General features: G+C 40.0%; 1 protein-coding gene across 1 annotated transcript; it reads left to right on the top strand.

Annotated features, from left to right (window-relative positions):
• Window positions 1-689: 689 nt before the first annotated feature.
• Window positions 690-13,915, top strand: LOC107754924 (low-density lipoprotein receptor-related protein 12-like). The gene is made up of 7 exons (XM_016571560.1): window positions 690-1,216; window positions 2,562-2,618; window positions 5,890-6,025; window positions 6,934-7,136; window positions 7,623-8,724; window positions 8,836-8,968; window positions 11,646-13,915. The coding sequence occupies exons 1-7, from the start codon at window positions 1,150-1,152 to the stop codon at window positions 12,576-12,578; spliced, it is 2,631 nt and encodes an 876-aa protein (XP_016427046.1). The 5' UTR covers window positions 690-1,149; the 3' UTR covers window positions 12,579-13,915.
• The last annotated feature ends 1,667 nt before the right edge of the window (window positions 13,916-15,582 follow it).

Raw genomic sequence — 15,582 nt, 5'->3', positions numbered from 1 at the left:
TATAGTAAAATACAATAGCCTACACCAAGAACCAAAGAGTAATATACAGAGGTCGCTTTACAGAAGAAAAATCTACAACACGCTCCAGTTATTTATTTATTTATTTAATAATTTATTTATTTTTTTATTGCTTGTGAAGTATCATAAAGAATTCAACCTTGCTAAGAGACTTCTTTCAAAAACATGGAAGGAAGAAAGAAAGAAAGAAAGAAAGAAAGAAAGTATTTACTGTATGTATTTATGTGATTGAGAGAGAAAGGATGAGGAGAGAGATATATACTATTGGTTAGAGGGGGGAAGGGGTGGTTTGTGGTGGTAAATACCCGGCTGTAACAACACACAACCGATCAGAAAGGCCGAAATTCGGCGTGTGGATTACAGTCAGAGCAGCAGACGATCATGCTGTCGATTAAGCCTGATGTCTAGTTTTATTTTCAGTATTTGATTCGGCAAGACTTCAGCTCGTGCCATCATGCTGTAGATCAGTGTGTGGCTATATTTGTCTGGATTAGGCTTGTTTAACACATTTAAACTCTCGGAATTAGCGCTTTCACGTCGGATCATCGATAGATTAGTGTTGATCTCGTCTCAGGCCTTTAAGGACACTGTTTGTGTGTGTTTTACAGGAGCTCGCGAGCCAACAACAAAAGCGCTAGCACAGCCGGCTAGTCAAGCGCTGGTGCCTTCAGTCATTTTATCTCCAAATCTATCAGCGATGGACGTCGGAAAGGATTTAGCTGCTTTACTAATTAGATAAGTGTGCGTTTGGACTCAGAGGTTCATTCAATGAATCTATGAGTTGATATTAGTAGGTTAGAGTAGCGGTGTAGGTTGACATTAGCATTAGCTTGTTAGCATTATCGACTCCTTTGTTGGGAAGACTGATTGTGATTTCGCTCACTTTGGTTTTTAGTGAGGGGAAATTTCGTTTTTATTCAATCTTATCGATTATTTTAGTGTGTATATCTTACTGTCGTGTATATAAGAAGTTCGTTTGGTTGTAACATCAGTGTTTTGTTAAGACAGGAGTAGAAAAAAAAGGAAATGTTGAACAGCTGGTGTCTCTGGTAATACTCGCAAACACAGATATTGTGTATAAATAACGATACTGACGCTACAGAGTAGCACATTTAATCGTTTAAAGCTAGTATGGCCTATACTTCGAGCTTAAACGAGATCTGTTTGCTATGGACACACGTACTCTTCATTTTCATGGGTAAGACACTTTATTTCGCTAACGTTACTCTAAATATCAGCTCATGAATCTCCTCATGTGTTAAAATGGTTGGTTATAATAAAATAGCCTTTGTGGTATGATGTAGTATTTCCTACATGCTAAATAATGTCGCTTCAGTGCAATTACAGACTAGTGATATTTCAGTGTAAGTGTGCATTCACATGCATTGGGGTTTCTCTAATGGTTAAATGAGGGTTGATTTAATTACTGCCACAGAAACGGAGCGAAACTCTCAGACACACATGTAACGTTAGAGTGAATGTAATAACATAGCCTGTGTTTTGAGATCAGATCGGGGTGAATGAAGGGAACAAAGACTTCTATTGTTTCCTCACGTCTGTCTGTCTCTGTGATTGAATCTTGGCTGAAAACAAAACAAATTGAATCCTTTGCCCTTCGTTTTCTCATTTATTTCCTCTCCACCTCTATTTATTTGACCTGATTGGGAATTTTCAATCGTAAATGTTTTGGGGAATTTTTTCTTCGATCTTCCTTTCACTTTTGATTTTGTTTGGAAAATTCCCTCTCTCTAACTGTCCATATAAAATCATATAATCTGCTGCAAAACAGTTGATTGCTCAACAATAAGGATGTTTTTTTTCTTCTTTTGACTGGAAATGTTACTGCTAAAATGTAACTGAATGGCAGTTAAATGCAAATTGACTGAAAAACAATAGCATGCATTGATTTGTTCATGTTTACATCTAACTGCTTCCAGCATTATCAAGTAATTTCTGAAATTTTGATCCAAATACAGAAAGTGCAACAAACTATTTTTTTATTTTTATAGTGCCTCTCCAAAGCCCAAAGTCACTTTACAAAATTAGGTTAGAGGAACGATGAAATGTGGCTTCGATCAGTCAGAACAGATCAAAATATTATCCGAGGGTTATGCAGGCCTGGTGTTCATGGCTTCATCTCTTACATGTATACATGCATTTAAAATATATAGCAATCAGCTTTGGTTATGCTGTCGGCTTAATTACAAAGTAGGTACAGCATTTATTTTGCATTCTGATTTTGAAGTGAAGCATTGTGTCTTCTGAATTATTCTCTGAATTTGAAAGCATTCTGGGTCAGTCTGTCACACACAAATGTGATATTTTAATATCGGTTTGATAATGACTACACATTGTTCCTGCTTGCGTCCAGCTGTGGATGAAATTTCAGCCCTTGGTTTTCAGAGCCCTGCTGCACACCAGATTAAGTTTAAAGGATCAGCTCTTTGCCCCCTTTAGGTTTTCATCTACACGTATTGCTTTCTTCAGCACAGCAGTGTCATATGCATCTTATTCATTGGAAATATGTTTTTCTGTTTTTACAGGAAATGCGGTTTCGTCGCAGCACAGCGAGAACGTATATGTATCAGGCATGTCAAACGGTGAGTCCTGACTTCATATTTGGTTTACAGACCCAGGTGGTAGATTTGATTAATCTTCAGAGCAAAATAGACTCAGGTTAAACTCTGTGTGGATTAAACACGGCTTGTAGGGAGCTGAATGTGCCTCTGGAGATCAAAGGAATGTAAGACATATAAAGGCTCATGATATTTAGCCCAGATTAGTCTGCACATGTTACCTCTTGCCTGAGTAACTGTTAAATGAAAGGTTACTTGCTACTCTTTCATCCACCCCATTTCATTAGTAGACCAGCTGTTTTTCTAGCATTGTTTTGTTCAAAAACATTTTTTGTGATGCTGGTTGAAAGTGTCTTCACATCCCGATAGCAATCACTAAGTTAAGTGGTCTAAATGTATTTATATGTATTTGTATCGTCTGTGGAACGCGTAGGAGCGTAAAATGTACAATCATATTCCTCGATCCGAGGGCTTCCTCTGCACCCCATTCACGCAGACATGATCCGTCATCAGCGTGTTGCATCACACTATTGCAGACCGAGCGAAAATGGAAGGCATTATTGTAATATTCTGTGCTTTGTGCTGTAATATTTTTTTACCGGTGAATGAGATATGAGGTAATCTGACAGCACTGCATTCAATCCTCAACCAACGTTTCTCATCGTGTCGCTGGTAGGGATGTAACGATTCACTCAACTCAGGATTCGATTCACGATACTGATTTCACGATTAAATTTTTTTCTAAATAAAATTAGATTTAAGACAAATTATTAATGAAAAGGTGTCCTTTTATTATTGCTTGGACAAAATGCTGCACATTTCTTTGTGAAACAGAAATATGTCACATAACAAAACTAAATTGAAATTTTAAAACAAACCCTAAATCTAATCAAATAAATAAGACCAAAAAAAATCTTCATATAAACAAAGGCTTTGCCTGTGCTCTTTCCATTCAAAATTAGAGGCAACCACTGCATTTGAATCCCAATCCAAACAAAGATGCTGAATACATGCAGCATGAGCAGTTTTTTGGCAAGTTCTACTGAAATCTAAATTATATTGTATAATTTGAAATTTTAAAACAAAAACAGAATGCTCTGACTTTAGTTTTCTGAAACTATACTACATAAAACATTAATATCATCTAAACTTTTCTAAAGACAGTCAGTTCCCCTCAGAGATACATGAGCAATATCACTCGAGTACGAGAGCGATACCGGCTCTATAACTCTAGATAGCTCTTCTCGGCCTGCGACCTCGTGCCTCTGGCCTAATCACAGCCACTGATATAGAGCCGGTATCGCTCGAGTACGAGAGTGATATTGCGTTTATACAACAGTTCGACGGAACGTGTGTAATTAAACGAGAAACAACGGAGTGCCTAATAAAACCCTCTTTTGTGCGGAACTACTTCCTTCCGCCACGGATTCAAAGCTCAAGTTGACAGTTAAGCATACGTCACTTTTAGAATTCGTATCAAGGGCATGTGCTGCTTCAGTTAGGTTATTACTGAGAATTAATGAGGTTATAAGAGAGAAACAATGCGGCAAGACGTGCATCCAAGTGAGAGAGAGAGATTGCGAAGCTAGACGTTTCTTCTTATATTAACTAACGTACTCTACGATTAGCTCAGTGAATAATAAAAAAAAAAAAACATAGACCCGGCTAGAAGAAGCGGAGTGATACAAAATTGTGAAAGGGCGTTCCTGTAGCGATACCAGTACAATATCTCACAGTTCTCAACCAATCAGATTTGAGAACCAGAATGAACTGTTGTATAAATTCTTATTCATATAAACTCCCACCCCCAAATGTATCGCGATTCGTTTAACATCTCAACCGATTTGAATAGTCACACATTTGTATCTATTTTCAACCGGCTCGCGGTGAATCGTTACATCCCTAGTCGCTGGTTAGCCTCTGGTCTGCCTGTGCGCGTGCATGTGTTCTGGAGGCAGGGCTTGAATTTCGGTGCGGGATTGCGCATAATTCTACTGATTCCCACAGTTTCCACACTTGTAGCGCGGGAAATTCCCGCTCGGGACAGATGATGGAATGTATCATTTGCACGTGCATTTGAGTCTTACAATTTTAAACATTCAAGTGCTCAATTCAGTGCTTGCGCGCTGTCTGTGAGACCCCTTTCTGTGAGCTCACCAGGGTGGCCAGGTTTTCACAAGAAAACCCGCCTAATCGCTGCTCAAAACTAGCCCAGTTGCGTTTCGAGGGGGTCCCCAGTCAAAAATCGCGTTACGGGGGGTAAAATACACGTTTTTGCTAAAATTCGCAATCCAGGGGATAAATATCATGTTATTGGAGTCGCTACAACCCGCGGCAACCGTCTTAAAGTAGCCCAATTCCACGGGAAAACCGCGGACTTGGCAACACTGGAGCTTACACCCAAATCGCGCGCACATAGACTACAGAATGAAGTTGTGTTGCTCCTTATTGCGTGTAAATGGCCAAATACATACAAAATTGTCAAAATGCCCGTCTTGATAAGTATTCACGTAAGCATTCGATTTATACTAAACATTGTCGGTTATAGGCTATTAAGTGAATGTAAACAGTTGATAAACAAAACTTATGTGTAGCCGTTAGAGCCGCGCATGAGGTCTTAAAGAGACAGCAACCTAAATAAACCTGCTGCTGTCTGTCATTAATGTTTATTTATACATTGAAGACTAACCAGTGTTATTTTAAAGTTAAGTAGATTATTCAGTTTCTGTGGTATTTCTGTACCTGAATATTACTGTTATACCTACCTGACAAACTTAAAGCACAGTTCATTTTAGTTGTATCTTGTTATTGTATTTGTGCCATTGCTTGTAATTTTCTATTCTTATTTTATTACTGACGGTTTACTTGTCTTTTTTAGTGTTTAGAGTTTGAATAAGTTTTTTTTAAGTATCTTCCTCACAATATAAATATAAATCAACAACATTATAAATTGTAAAACACAAATACACTGGGTGACGAAACATTTAGGTTGGATGATTGTAGTTTAAATATATTTCTAAAAATATACCCTAACTCCCCCCTCAAATAACCCCCCCCCACCATAAGAGCCACCTAATGGGGGAATTCCCCCCCATTTTCCAAAACAAATTCAGGCCCTGTGGAGGAGGTGTGGCTTTGAAGAGTGATTATGCAGGGAGGGTGGGATCTTATGCTTTCAAAGCTAGCTTGCCATTGCTAGCCTCTCCGAAATCGCCTACCCTACCTTTAATCACCCGTTATGTGTTGAAATATGCACGCAGGGTCTTAATCTTTATATTTTTGTGGTCTTCCTCAGCCTGTGGCGATGTAGCGGGGCAGATAAGGGCGTCCAGTGGAGTGATAACCAGCCCTGGCTGGCCCTTTGAATACCCTTCTCGCATCAACTGCAGCTGGAACATCAGGGCCAACCCTGGAGAGATCATCACCATCAGGTAACACCTCGCCACAATACTGCAATATTTGCCATTCCACTGACGCAGTCAAGAGCTGATCAATAATAAAAGATGTCCTTCACAGTTTGCCTTAATTACAGGTTTAACCGCAGACTCTTAGTTGAATTTTGGTCATAGTCACTGTGAATTCCTGCAGTGCTGGTGGAATCTGCTTCTCTGTATCAATGCAAACAACTGCTTTTGCTAAAACAATCTGCCTCTTTAGATACAGATGCAAAACTTTGGGGATCTATTTGTTTGTCATTACAACGGAGATGTTTAAGGCAGAGCAGCATCTCTTGAATTATCAAGGGGTTTGGATTGTATTTTGAGTTCTGTCTTGGTTTAAAGGAATAATGGTATGTTTTTTTTTTTTAGCTGCTGCCACCTCAAACTCTTTTTGAAAGCTTTTTTTATTTCTATTTTTATGTTCCGCATCTGCTCTATTCTTGCACTGCCTGTTTGCTTCAACCAGAGTGTTTGTTTGCGTCTTTATCCGAGAATGGTGTCCATGGTTACTGGCACAGAAATAGACCAAATGGGTGTTTTTTTTCCACAGGATGTGTTTTTTGTGGTAAACACAGCAACTCACTAATTCTGCGAATAGGATAGTCTTAAAAAGATGATTGGTACAGTTTTCAGCGAGACACGAGTCCCACAAGTATACCTTTCTTTTTATAGGTATTTAGTGTGGTAGAGCTTTTCCCAGCACCATTTCTTAATTGGTACTTCTTAATAACAATACAATAAATAATACAAGTCTGGATCTATTGATGTTTGAGGCATGTGATGCAACAAGATGCAATCATGTGTAATTTGAATGAACTCATTGATGACAGGGATACTGTATTTAATACTGTCATGCACATACCCAATGTTCCTGTACTTAAAACCGGTGGTACTTTTAGTTTTCAGGACTTTGAAATTCAGAGCTCGCACAGATGTGGTTTGGACTGGATCTCCATTGGAACCTACAAGAACCTGGATGGGTACCGGGCCTGTGGCTCGTCTATTCCGGCCCCATACATCTCCTCTCAGGATCACGTGTGGATCAAGTTTCACTCTGATGACAGCATGACTGGAAAAGGCTTCAGGCTTTCTTACATAACAGGTAGACCTGCTTTAAATATCCCTTTAGATGCAGCTGTATCAGAGAGGATGCAGTTACGGAGATGTCTCACACCGACATGCAACACTAGTAAATTCTCTCACTCTTAAATTGTATTAGGTTACTGAAAAACGAACTGCTTTTCAAGAATGCATTAACGTCATTCTTGAATCGTTTTTTTTTTTTTCTAAGGCAAGCATCACTGTTGTCATTGCTCAAACTTAAATCTCAATCATTTCCACTTGGCCAGATAAAATGGGATTAGATGTCACAGACTAGCATTGAATGGGGGGGTGCCAAGTCATGTTTAGAGACCAGAATTTCGTGGGTACTTTTGACTTAATGCTGACTATAGCTATAGATCTCAGACTTACTTTTTCCTGTTGACCATGTTATAAACATCCTCTGAAACATAGATATTCCAAAAAGTCAGTAACCAAACATTGCTGAAGTCTTTTCTAAAGGGTAATATCTGTGTGTAATTGGTAGGGAAATCCGAAGAAGCCAGCTGCAAGCCTGACCAATTCCACTGCGCTAATGGAAAGTGTATCCCAGAGTCATGGAAGTGTAACACCATGGATGAATGTGGCGATAACTCAGACGAGGAGTTGTGCGTACAGCCTAATCCCTCCGCGTTCTTCTCCTTCCAGCCTTGCGCCTTCAACCAGTTCCCTTGTCTCTCACGCTACACCCGTGTTTACACCTGTCTGCCGGAGTCGCTCAAATGCGACGGCAGCATTGACTGTCAGGACTTGGGTGATGAGATTGACTGTGACGTGCCAACCTGTGGGGAATGGCTGCACAATTTCTACGGTACTTTCAGCTCGCCCAACTATCCTGACTTCTATCCGCCTGGTAGTAACTGCACCTGGCTGATCGACACTGGTGACCACCGTAAGGTTATCTTGCGCTTTATGGACTTCAAGCTGGACGGCACAGGCTATGGCGATTATGTTAAAGTCTACGATGGATTAGAGGAAAACCCCAGGCGTCTGTTGCGTGTGTTGACAGCGTTCGACTCTCGAGCCCCTGTAGCGGTGGTGTCATCTTCAGGACAGCTTCGGATACACTTTTATGCTGACAAAATCAATGCAGCTCGAGGCTTTAACGTTACGTATCAAGTAGACGGTTTCTGCCTGCCATGGGAAATCCCATGCGGAGGGAACTGGGGTTGCTACACTGAACAACAGCGCTGTGACGGCTACTGGCACTGTCCCAATGGCAGGGACGAGCTCAACTGCAGCAACTGCCAGGAAGACGAGTTCCCATGCTCACGAAACGGTGCTTGCTACCCACGCTCTGACCGGTGCAACTACCAGAACCGCTGCCCGAACGGCTCTGATGAGAAGAACTGCTTTTTCTGCCAACCTGGAAACTTCCACTGCAAGAACAACCGCTGTGTTTTTGAAAGCTGGGTGTGTGACGCTCAAGACGACTGCGGGGACGGAAGCGATGAGGAGAGCTGCCCGGTAATCGTACCCACACGAGTCATCACAGCCGCTGTAATCGGGAGTCTGATTTGCGGCCTGCTGCTGGTCATTGCTCTGGGCTGCACATGCAAACTCTACTCACTCAGGATGTTTGAGCGCAGGTAAGCGAAGCCACTTGTTGCGTAGCTAGCCAGACTAGAGCTAAAATAGAACTGGATTGTTGTGACTGTTCTCTCGTCAACTACCAATTAATGCACTGGTTGTTCTTCCAGGTCATTTGAGACTCAGCTCTCTAGAGTGGAAGCTGAGTTACTGAGAAGAGAAGCTCCTCCATCATATGGACAGCTGATTGCTCAAGGACTGATCCCCCCAGTGGAAGATTTTCCTGTCTGCTCTGGAAACCAGGTATGAAGACTACATAATTGTATAGTTAAGGCCTGTTCAGACAAAAAATATAACTATAAAGATAACTATATTAGCGTTCAGATCAACGCACAATAAGGATTTGTTTGTTAGAAGCACGCACTACAGTTTTGTTGTCTGTCGCTTTAAGTGCTTGAGCTCTTTGAGTGGATTCTGATTGGCTGTCGATGTTTTTAATCCTTCCTTCAGCTGGAAAAAGTCGTTTTGAAAGTGATTGTTCCTCTTTGTCGTTACTGCTATAGTTGTGGTGTGGACCTCTATTCTCATAGAATTAGAATGATTTTTAAAACATTAGTTGTTAGTGTTGGGGAAAGTTAATTTTTTAAAGTGATGCATTAGAATGTTGTGTTACTCTGTAAAAGAGTAACTAATTGCACTACTTGGTTACTTTTTATGAAAAAAAAAAAAACTCTTGCGTTGGGCTGGGCGATATAGCAAAAAATGTATCAACGATATAATGTTTCATATCGTGCGATATCGATAATTATTGACATTTTTATAACCTTTTTTTTAAAACAAAAAGCAATAGAATTTTTTTTTTTTTATTTAACCACTGTATTTATAATTAACACAATTTATTGAGACAAACAACAAACCAAATCGCCCATCACGCAGATTGCATTTAAAAACATAAGAGATGCAGTGAAAAGGAATAAACCTCCACAAATTCGTGACGTTTTTTCTAAAAGTTTAAACTGTTTTAACTTTGCATGGCTTTCTATACATCTCTTGTGTGACGAGAGTGCAGCAGTCATATTTGTCAGTCTAAAAATGCGCTGAATATGCGTTCTGTGTGAATGGCTTGATTTCGGTTTTAACCCATTCAAGATCTTCTACGCATTGAGCTTCTATATTTCTCTAATATTTTGAATGCATAACACAGCAGCGGCGCATCTCGTGGGCGAGACTAACAAAACATTAAAATGCAACAACATCACTTACAACATTATCACTGCATCTCGCGCGCCACTGATGACGCTCCCTGACGCACATCTAATATTCAAATGCAAATGTTTATTTTAAATTCGACTAATATTCACTCTTTATTCACAATCTCCTCATCACAGGCAGGCACAGCATTCAATTCAGCATGTGTTCGTGTTTGTGTGTGCTGTCTTGAGTCACTCATAGCACGTGCCTATATCGTGCACTATATCGAAAAATGTTTCTATCGTTATCAAAGGTGTTCCGTCGATAAATCTTGATACCGTTTTATCACCCAGGCCTACTTTTGCGTTACTTTTTCTCGTCTGGGCTGGGCTTAATCGATTGTTTTTAATAAAAAAAAAAAGTTATATTTTTGGCAAATGTCCAAAAAGCTCATGAAAAAAAATTAAAGTCAAATAAAAACAGTGCACATTTCATTTATCTATTATAACATTTATGTAGTTTTGTTCGCTTGGCTGTTTCCTTATAAAAGTCCAGAAATTTGTCAAGTTTTTCGTCAGGTGTCTTTTTTAATGAAATGATGTCATTACGTTGCTGTCTTGCCGCCGGCCAATCGCTGCATTGCTGATCGTGGTTTCGAGTATCGATACATAGCCCCTTTTAAACCAACCCATGAACGCGCAATTATCTCAGATAACTCAATCCAGCCATACTAATCAACAACAACAGGTGTGTTTGAAGAACCGAATTAGCCATATGCTGATTAGCGCGATGATATCATCTTGGATGTGACATTTAATCTCGGATGTAATAAGCGACGTACGAAGAACGGGCCCCAGGACATAGGAGAAGAAAGTTCACATGTTATGTTTATCTAAAGTCATTTTTGCTTATTAGTATGGTTGAATTTGATCATCGAAGGTTAACAGTAAAGACATTTCTTTAATAAAATGAGATTAAATACAAAGGATATTTTTGTTATTTAACTAATTATTGCAGGTTTGCGTCATATTCTGAGTTTGCATGTCACTTTTTATTAATTTTGAGGAATGCTGAATCTGTTTTTGTGCAGGTGAGATGAGTAAATGCGTGTTCACATTTAGTCTAGATCTACAGTAACATGTTCACACAGCACACACAACACCTCTGCACTCACTCCTGATTTCTCTCAACATGGGGACAGGAGAGCTGTCAGTGAAAAAAATGGGAAAACTTGCGTTACTTATCTGGAAAAGTAACTCCGATATTTTCTTGTAAATTAAAAAGTAATATGTTACTTTACTAGTTACTTGGAAAAAAAGTAATCTGATTACGTAACTTGCGTTACTTGAATTGCAATTACCCCCAACACTGGTAGTTATCCCCCTTGGTGTAAACGGTCTTTGTTTTTTTGTGGCAAAAACTTGTGACTTTTACCCTTCTATGTTTAGGAAGTAACTGAAATGTCTAGACATGTCTAAGATGCTAAGTTTAGCTGTTTTGATTTGAAATTTCAGGGGTTTGTGTTGGTTTTAAAGAGATCTCTTGCATATTGAGTGTTTTTTTTTTTTTTCTTCAAAATGTCACTAACTCACCAATGTCTAAATTTGAGTTGGTGTATTGGCTAAGTGAAAATTTATGAGCCAAGCCTTCTCTACAATAGGCTTGGTAAACTTGCACCAAGGTGCTGTCTGACTGACCTTGGAAAGTTCCCAGACAGTATGAAGCATGATGGCTGGCCTGCATGTTATAGATGACCTTAGGTAACGCTCCCTGTCGTTCTTGCTTTCAGGCATCTGTTTTAGAAAACCTACGACTGGCAGTTCGCTCTCAGCTGGGATTCACCTCAATCCGACTCCCCACCACAGGACGCCACAGCAACATCTGGAGACGCCTGTTCAATTTCACGCGTTCACGGCAGTCTGGTTCTCTCGCACTGGTTTCTGCGGACACAGAAGAGGGTCCTGATGGCAGTGCCTCGGCACGTGAGCCAGAGAGACTTGGATCTCACCGCGGACTCTTGCCCTTGGACTCTGACGATACGGACACTGAGAGTGAGCAGCATCCCCGCAGGGATGTCCCTGGAGCTGTTGGAGGCCTGATGGCCCCACTGCCACAGAAAACTCCCCCTACAACAGCAGTGGAAGCCATCGTCTCGGTGTCTGCCAGCTCAGCTCCACTGGTCAGCCGGGAGAGCAGCATCTCTGAGAGCATCTCAGAAAGTTCTGGAGTAACTGGATCTTCGTGTGCTACTACTACTACTACTACTACTTTTGCAAGGAGCCCCTTCGGCAGCGCTCTAAGCCGGGTCACCCGCAGCCTGCGCTGGATTCGTTTCTCTCTGGGGCGCTCTAGCGATGGAGGGTCAAGTGGCATTGGGCAGAATCACAGCCCTCTGCGGCAACTGGAGCAAGGAAGTGCGGGTTGCACTGGTATCGGCATTAGGGGCGAGGATGAGGACGACGTGGAGCTCCTCATTCCCGTCTCGGATGCAAGCTCCCTGGACAGTGATGAGAGCTCCAGGCCCCTGCTGGAACCAGGCCTGGAGCAGGCCTTTGGGCCCCAGCTGACCCCTGCTGCCGTCTCTCTCAGAGGCCGGCTGGTGGGTAGGGATGGCCCCTGTGAACACTGTGGGATTGTCCATACGGCGCGGATCCCGGACGCTTGTCTGGAGGCGACGGCGAAAACAGAATCTAGTGATGATGAGTCACTGCTGCTCTGTTAATACTCAGAGGAACTCCCTGACTCAGTACATGACCCATATGACTCTAAAATGCCCCTGCTCACAGCTTGCCATTTCTGTTATCGCCCCCTAGTGGAACGGAGGTTGAGTGTCTTTAGACATGTCCTCTTACGAAACGAAGAGCTTCAGAAATCAGGTACTTTTAAAGACCAGTCTGTAAAGATCATACAGCGTAAGAGAGCTCCCCAGTCCCACTGTCCCTTCCACTGTGCAATAATAGTATTCGTTGAGATGTTTACCAGGTCAAAGTCTATTTTTCTGAAGAGTCCAATTAAGCTCACATAGAGTAGAGAGTGAGCCGCTCTGCAGTTCTCAGTATGGGAATGCAGCACAAACAGACGCGTCTATCCTGGACAGTGTGGGACAACGAAAGACTGAACACCTAACCTAAGATTTGTTACCTAACCTTTAATTTATTTGTACTTTTGATGTCAGACATTTGTTTTATTAAAGGAATTGTTGACCCAAAAATGAAATGTCTACTCGCACTCATGCTGTTCCAGACATACTTTCTTTTGTTATTGTGAATGGCGTCCTAGCAGCTCTTTTCTATACAGTGAATACAGGTATTATGTGATCCATATGACTCTGTTTTGTTAATATGTTCTGTTAGTAGTTCTCAAATCCTTCATGCACAAATGGCATATAAAGGTATGTTGTATTAGATTTGGCATCAGATGATTTCAACGATTTTTTAACTGATTAACAAGATTCATGCAGAAGTCATATGGGCTTATTTCTTTTGTTTTGTCAAATGTCATAAGTCATATGGGGTTATCTTGTTTTGTTGTCCCCATTAATTTCTCTGTATGGAAAAAAGCAGCTCGGACATTCTGGAAAGTAGCTCCGAGTTTGTTTAGGGGTAAACAAATTACTACTAAAAAAGTAAGTTTGTATTTCATATGATAAAGTCATACCAGTTTGGAACAGTTGAGTAAATGACACCATTTTCATTTTGGGTGAAGTTATTCTTTTAACTGCTTGCAAAAATTGGGAGATCAAAAAAAAAAAAAACCTATTTGGTACTTTTGTTCATTTCAGTGTGAGTTTGTGTCCCTGCTGCAGTGGTACTAGGTGCATTACCTGCAATTATGTGCGAACATTTATTTATAACAGGTTATATATAATCTGAGAGGGAGCTACTTTAAAAAATAAAAATAAAAAAAAAAACGATATTGCATTGTATAACAGCCACTTTTGTTTGTTGTATTTATTTTTTGTTACCTTTAACCTTTTGGTAACCTTACTGTTTTGGTACTGAGAATTGTTGTGTGGGTGTGTATATTTATTATTGGTTTTCATTTCAATAGCGTTTACTTGAAAAGCATGTCCAGCTGTCTTGTGCTTTTTATTTTTTTTCATTTCATGATGCGGTGTTAATATATATCTATATAATTATATACACACACATACAAAAACCATGCAAAAGATATAAGATAAAAAGAAAAATGTTTACTGCACTAAGAGAATAAAAGTGCTCATCTCACTTGTGTTGGACGTTTTCTTTGTTCTAAAGTGAGCAAGAGTGGTCATTGGATTTTAGTTTCTTAGTTTCTGGAAAAAAGGGAAGCATTCTAGAAGTCGTCTGTGGACTATGCAGAAAAGAAACCAAAGCAGTGTCTCCTGATGGCCCCTAGACGCACTGAAACGAGTACAGAAAAAAATGTTGAGATGCACTGAGAAGGGAAAAAAAATGGCTGCATAGATTTTTGCCGTTTCCACTGAGTGGACCCAAAAGCCAGTTTAATTTTCTCCAATATTGAGGTTTTAATCTGATGTTAAACATATGTATTTTTATCAAATATGAAACCAAACCATTGTAAAGCCCTAACCATATCAATATCTGGAATTTAAAAAATTAAATTAAAATGAGTCAATTTGTAGTGCTTCTAGTGCCACACAGTGGACATTTCTCATGAAAAACAATTTTTACCATCAATTATTGCACACTTTACAAAAACATGTCCATAGCTGCTTTATTCCTATGAGACCAGAGATATCGTACATACCAGCATACATATAGCTACATTCACTGTAGTTTCCATAGCCTTCAGTTTGCTGTTTGTTTGGAGATGTCGAAGATGTAGAATAAACATTTTTCCCCCATAAAATTAAAAGCCCCTTTAGTTTACGAGTAAATGATTGCTATATTAATCAATGATCGATATAATCATTGGCTGCAGCCCTAGGCATTTTTACAAATTATTTTGAGCCATCAATTAGCCGGCACTAGTCAACAAGTAAGATTAGTGGATGCAAACATTAAATATTTATTGATCTGCAAGTAAACAAACATTTGATTTTATTATGAAAACTTTATAGGTAGCTGGATCAGGTGTGTTTAACGCTGGAGCTAAACTCTGCAGGACGTGACCCTCCAGGTTCAGGGTTTGACACGCTGTGCCTCTGTACTAAAAAAAAATTAACTTAAATGATTTTAGCAAATGGCTGCAATATAACAAAGAGTGAAAAATTTAAGGGGGTCTGAATACTTTCCGTACCCACTGTACTATCTAAAATATCAAAGTTACTGATACTGTAACACAACTGTGCAAACAAGTGAAAACAACATTTACCATACAGTATATATTTTTTTTATGAAAACAATGTGTATGTGAATGTGTAATGACATCTTGTACAATTTTAAAACACGTCACAGGCCAAATTTGTTAAAGCTACTAGTTTTATATATTTCGAAGCTGCTACAGCAGTGGGGAAGATGCATGAGAAGTTTATTTATAGTTTTTACCAAAATGCCCACATTTAGGGCTAAACAGCTCACAATTTACAACAGACTCAGTTCACAAACAACTGACAGCCATGACCTAGACATGAGGGTGAGTAAACAACTTAAAACCTAAAGCAAGTAATGGGCGATTCTGCTTCATGAAGCTCCAAAACCTTTGCTCTATAACAGGCAAACATGCATTTTAATCATGAACCAAAGAAAGATGCTATACACACATAGCATGAGCAGTTGTTCTTG

This window comes from Sinocyclocheilus rhinocerous, unplaced genomic scaffold, assembly GCF_001515625.1.
Source record: "Sinocyclocheilus rhinocerous isolate Xijiao unplaced genomic scaffold, SAMN03320098_v1.1 scaffold622, whole genome shotgun sequence".
Lineage (NCBI taxonomy): Eukaryota > Metazoa > Chordata > Actinopteri > Cypriniformes > Cyprinidae > Sinocyclocheilus > Sinocyclocheilus rhinocerous.
The sequence above is the reverse complement of the archived record's forward strand: the minus strand, read 5'-3'. Positions and strand labels throughout refer to the sequence as shown.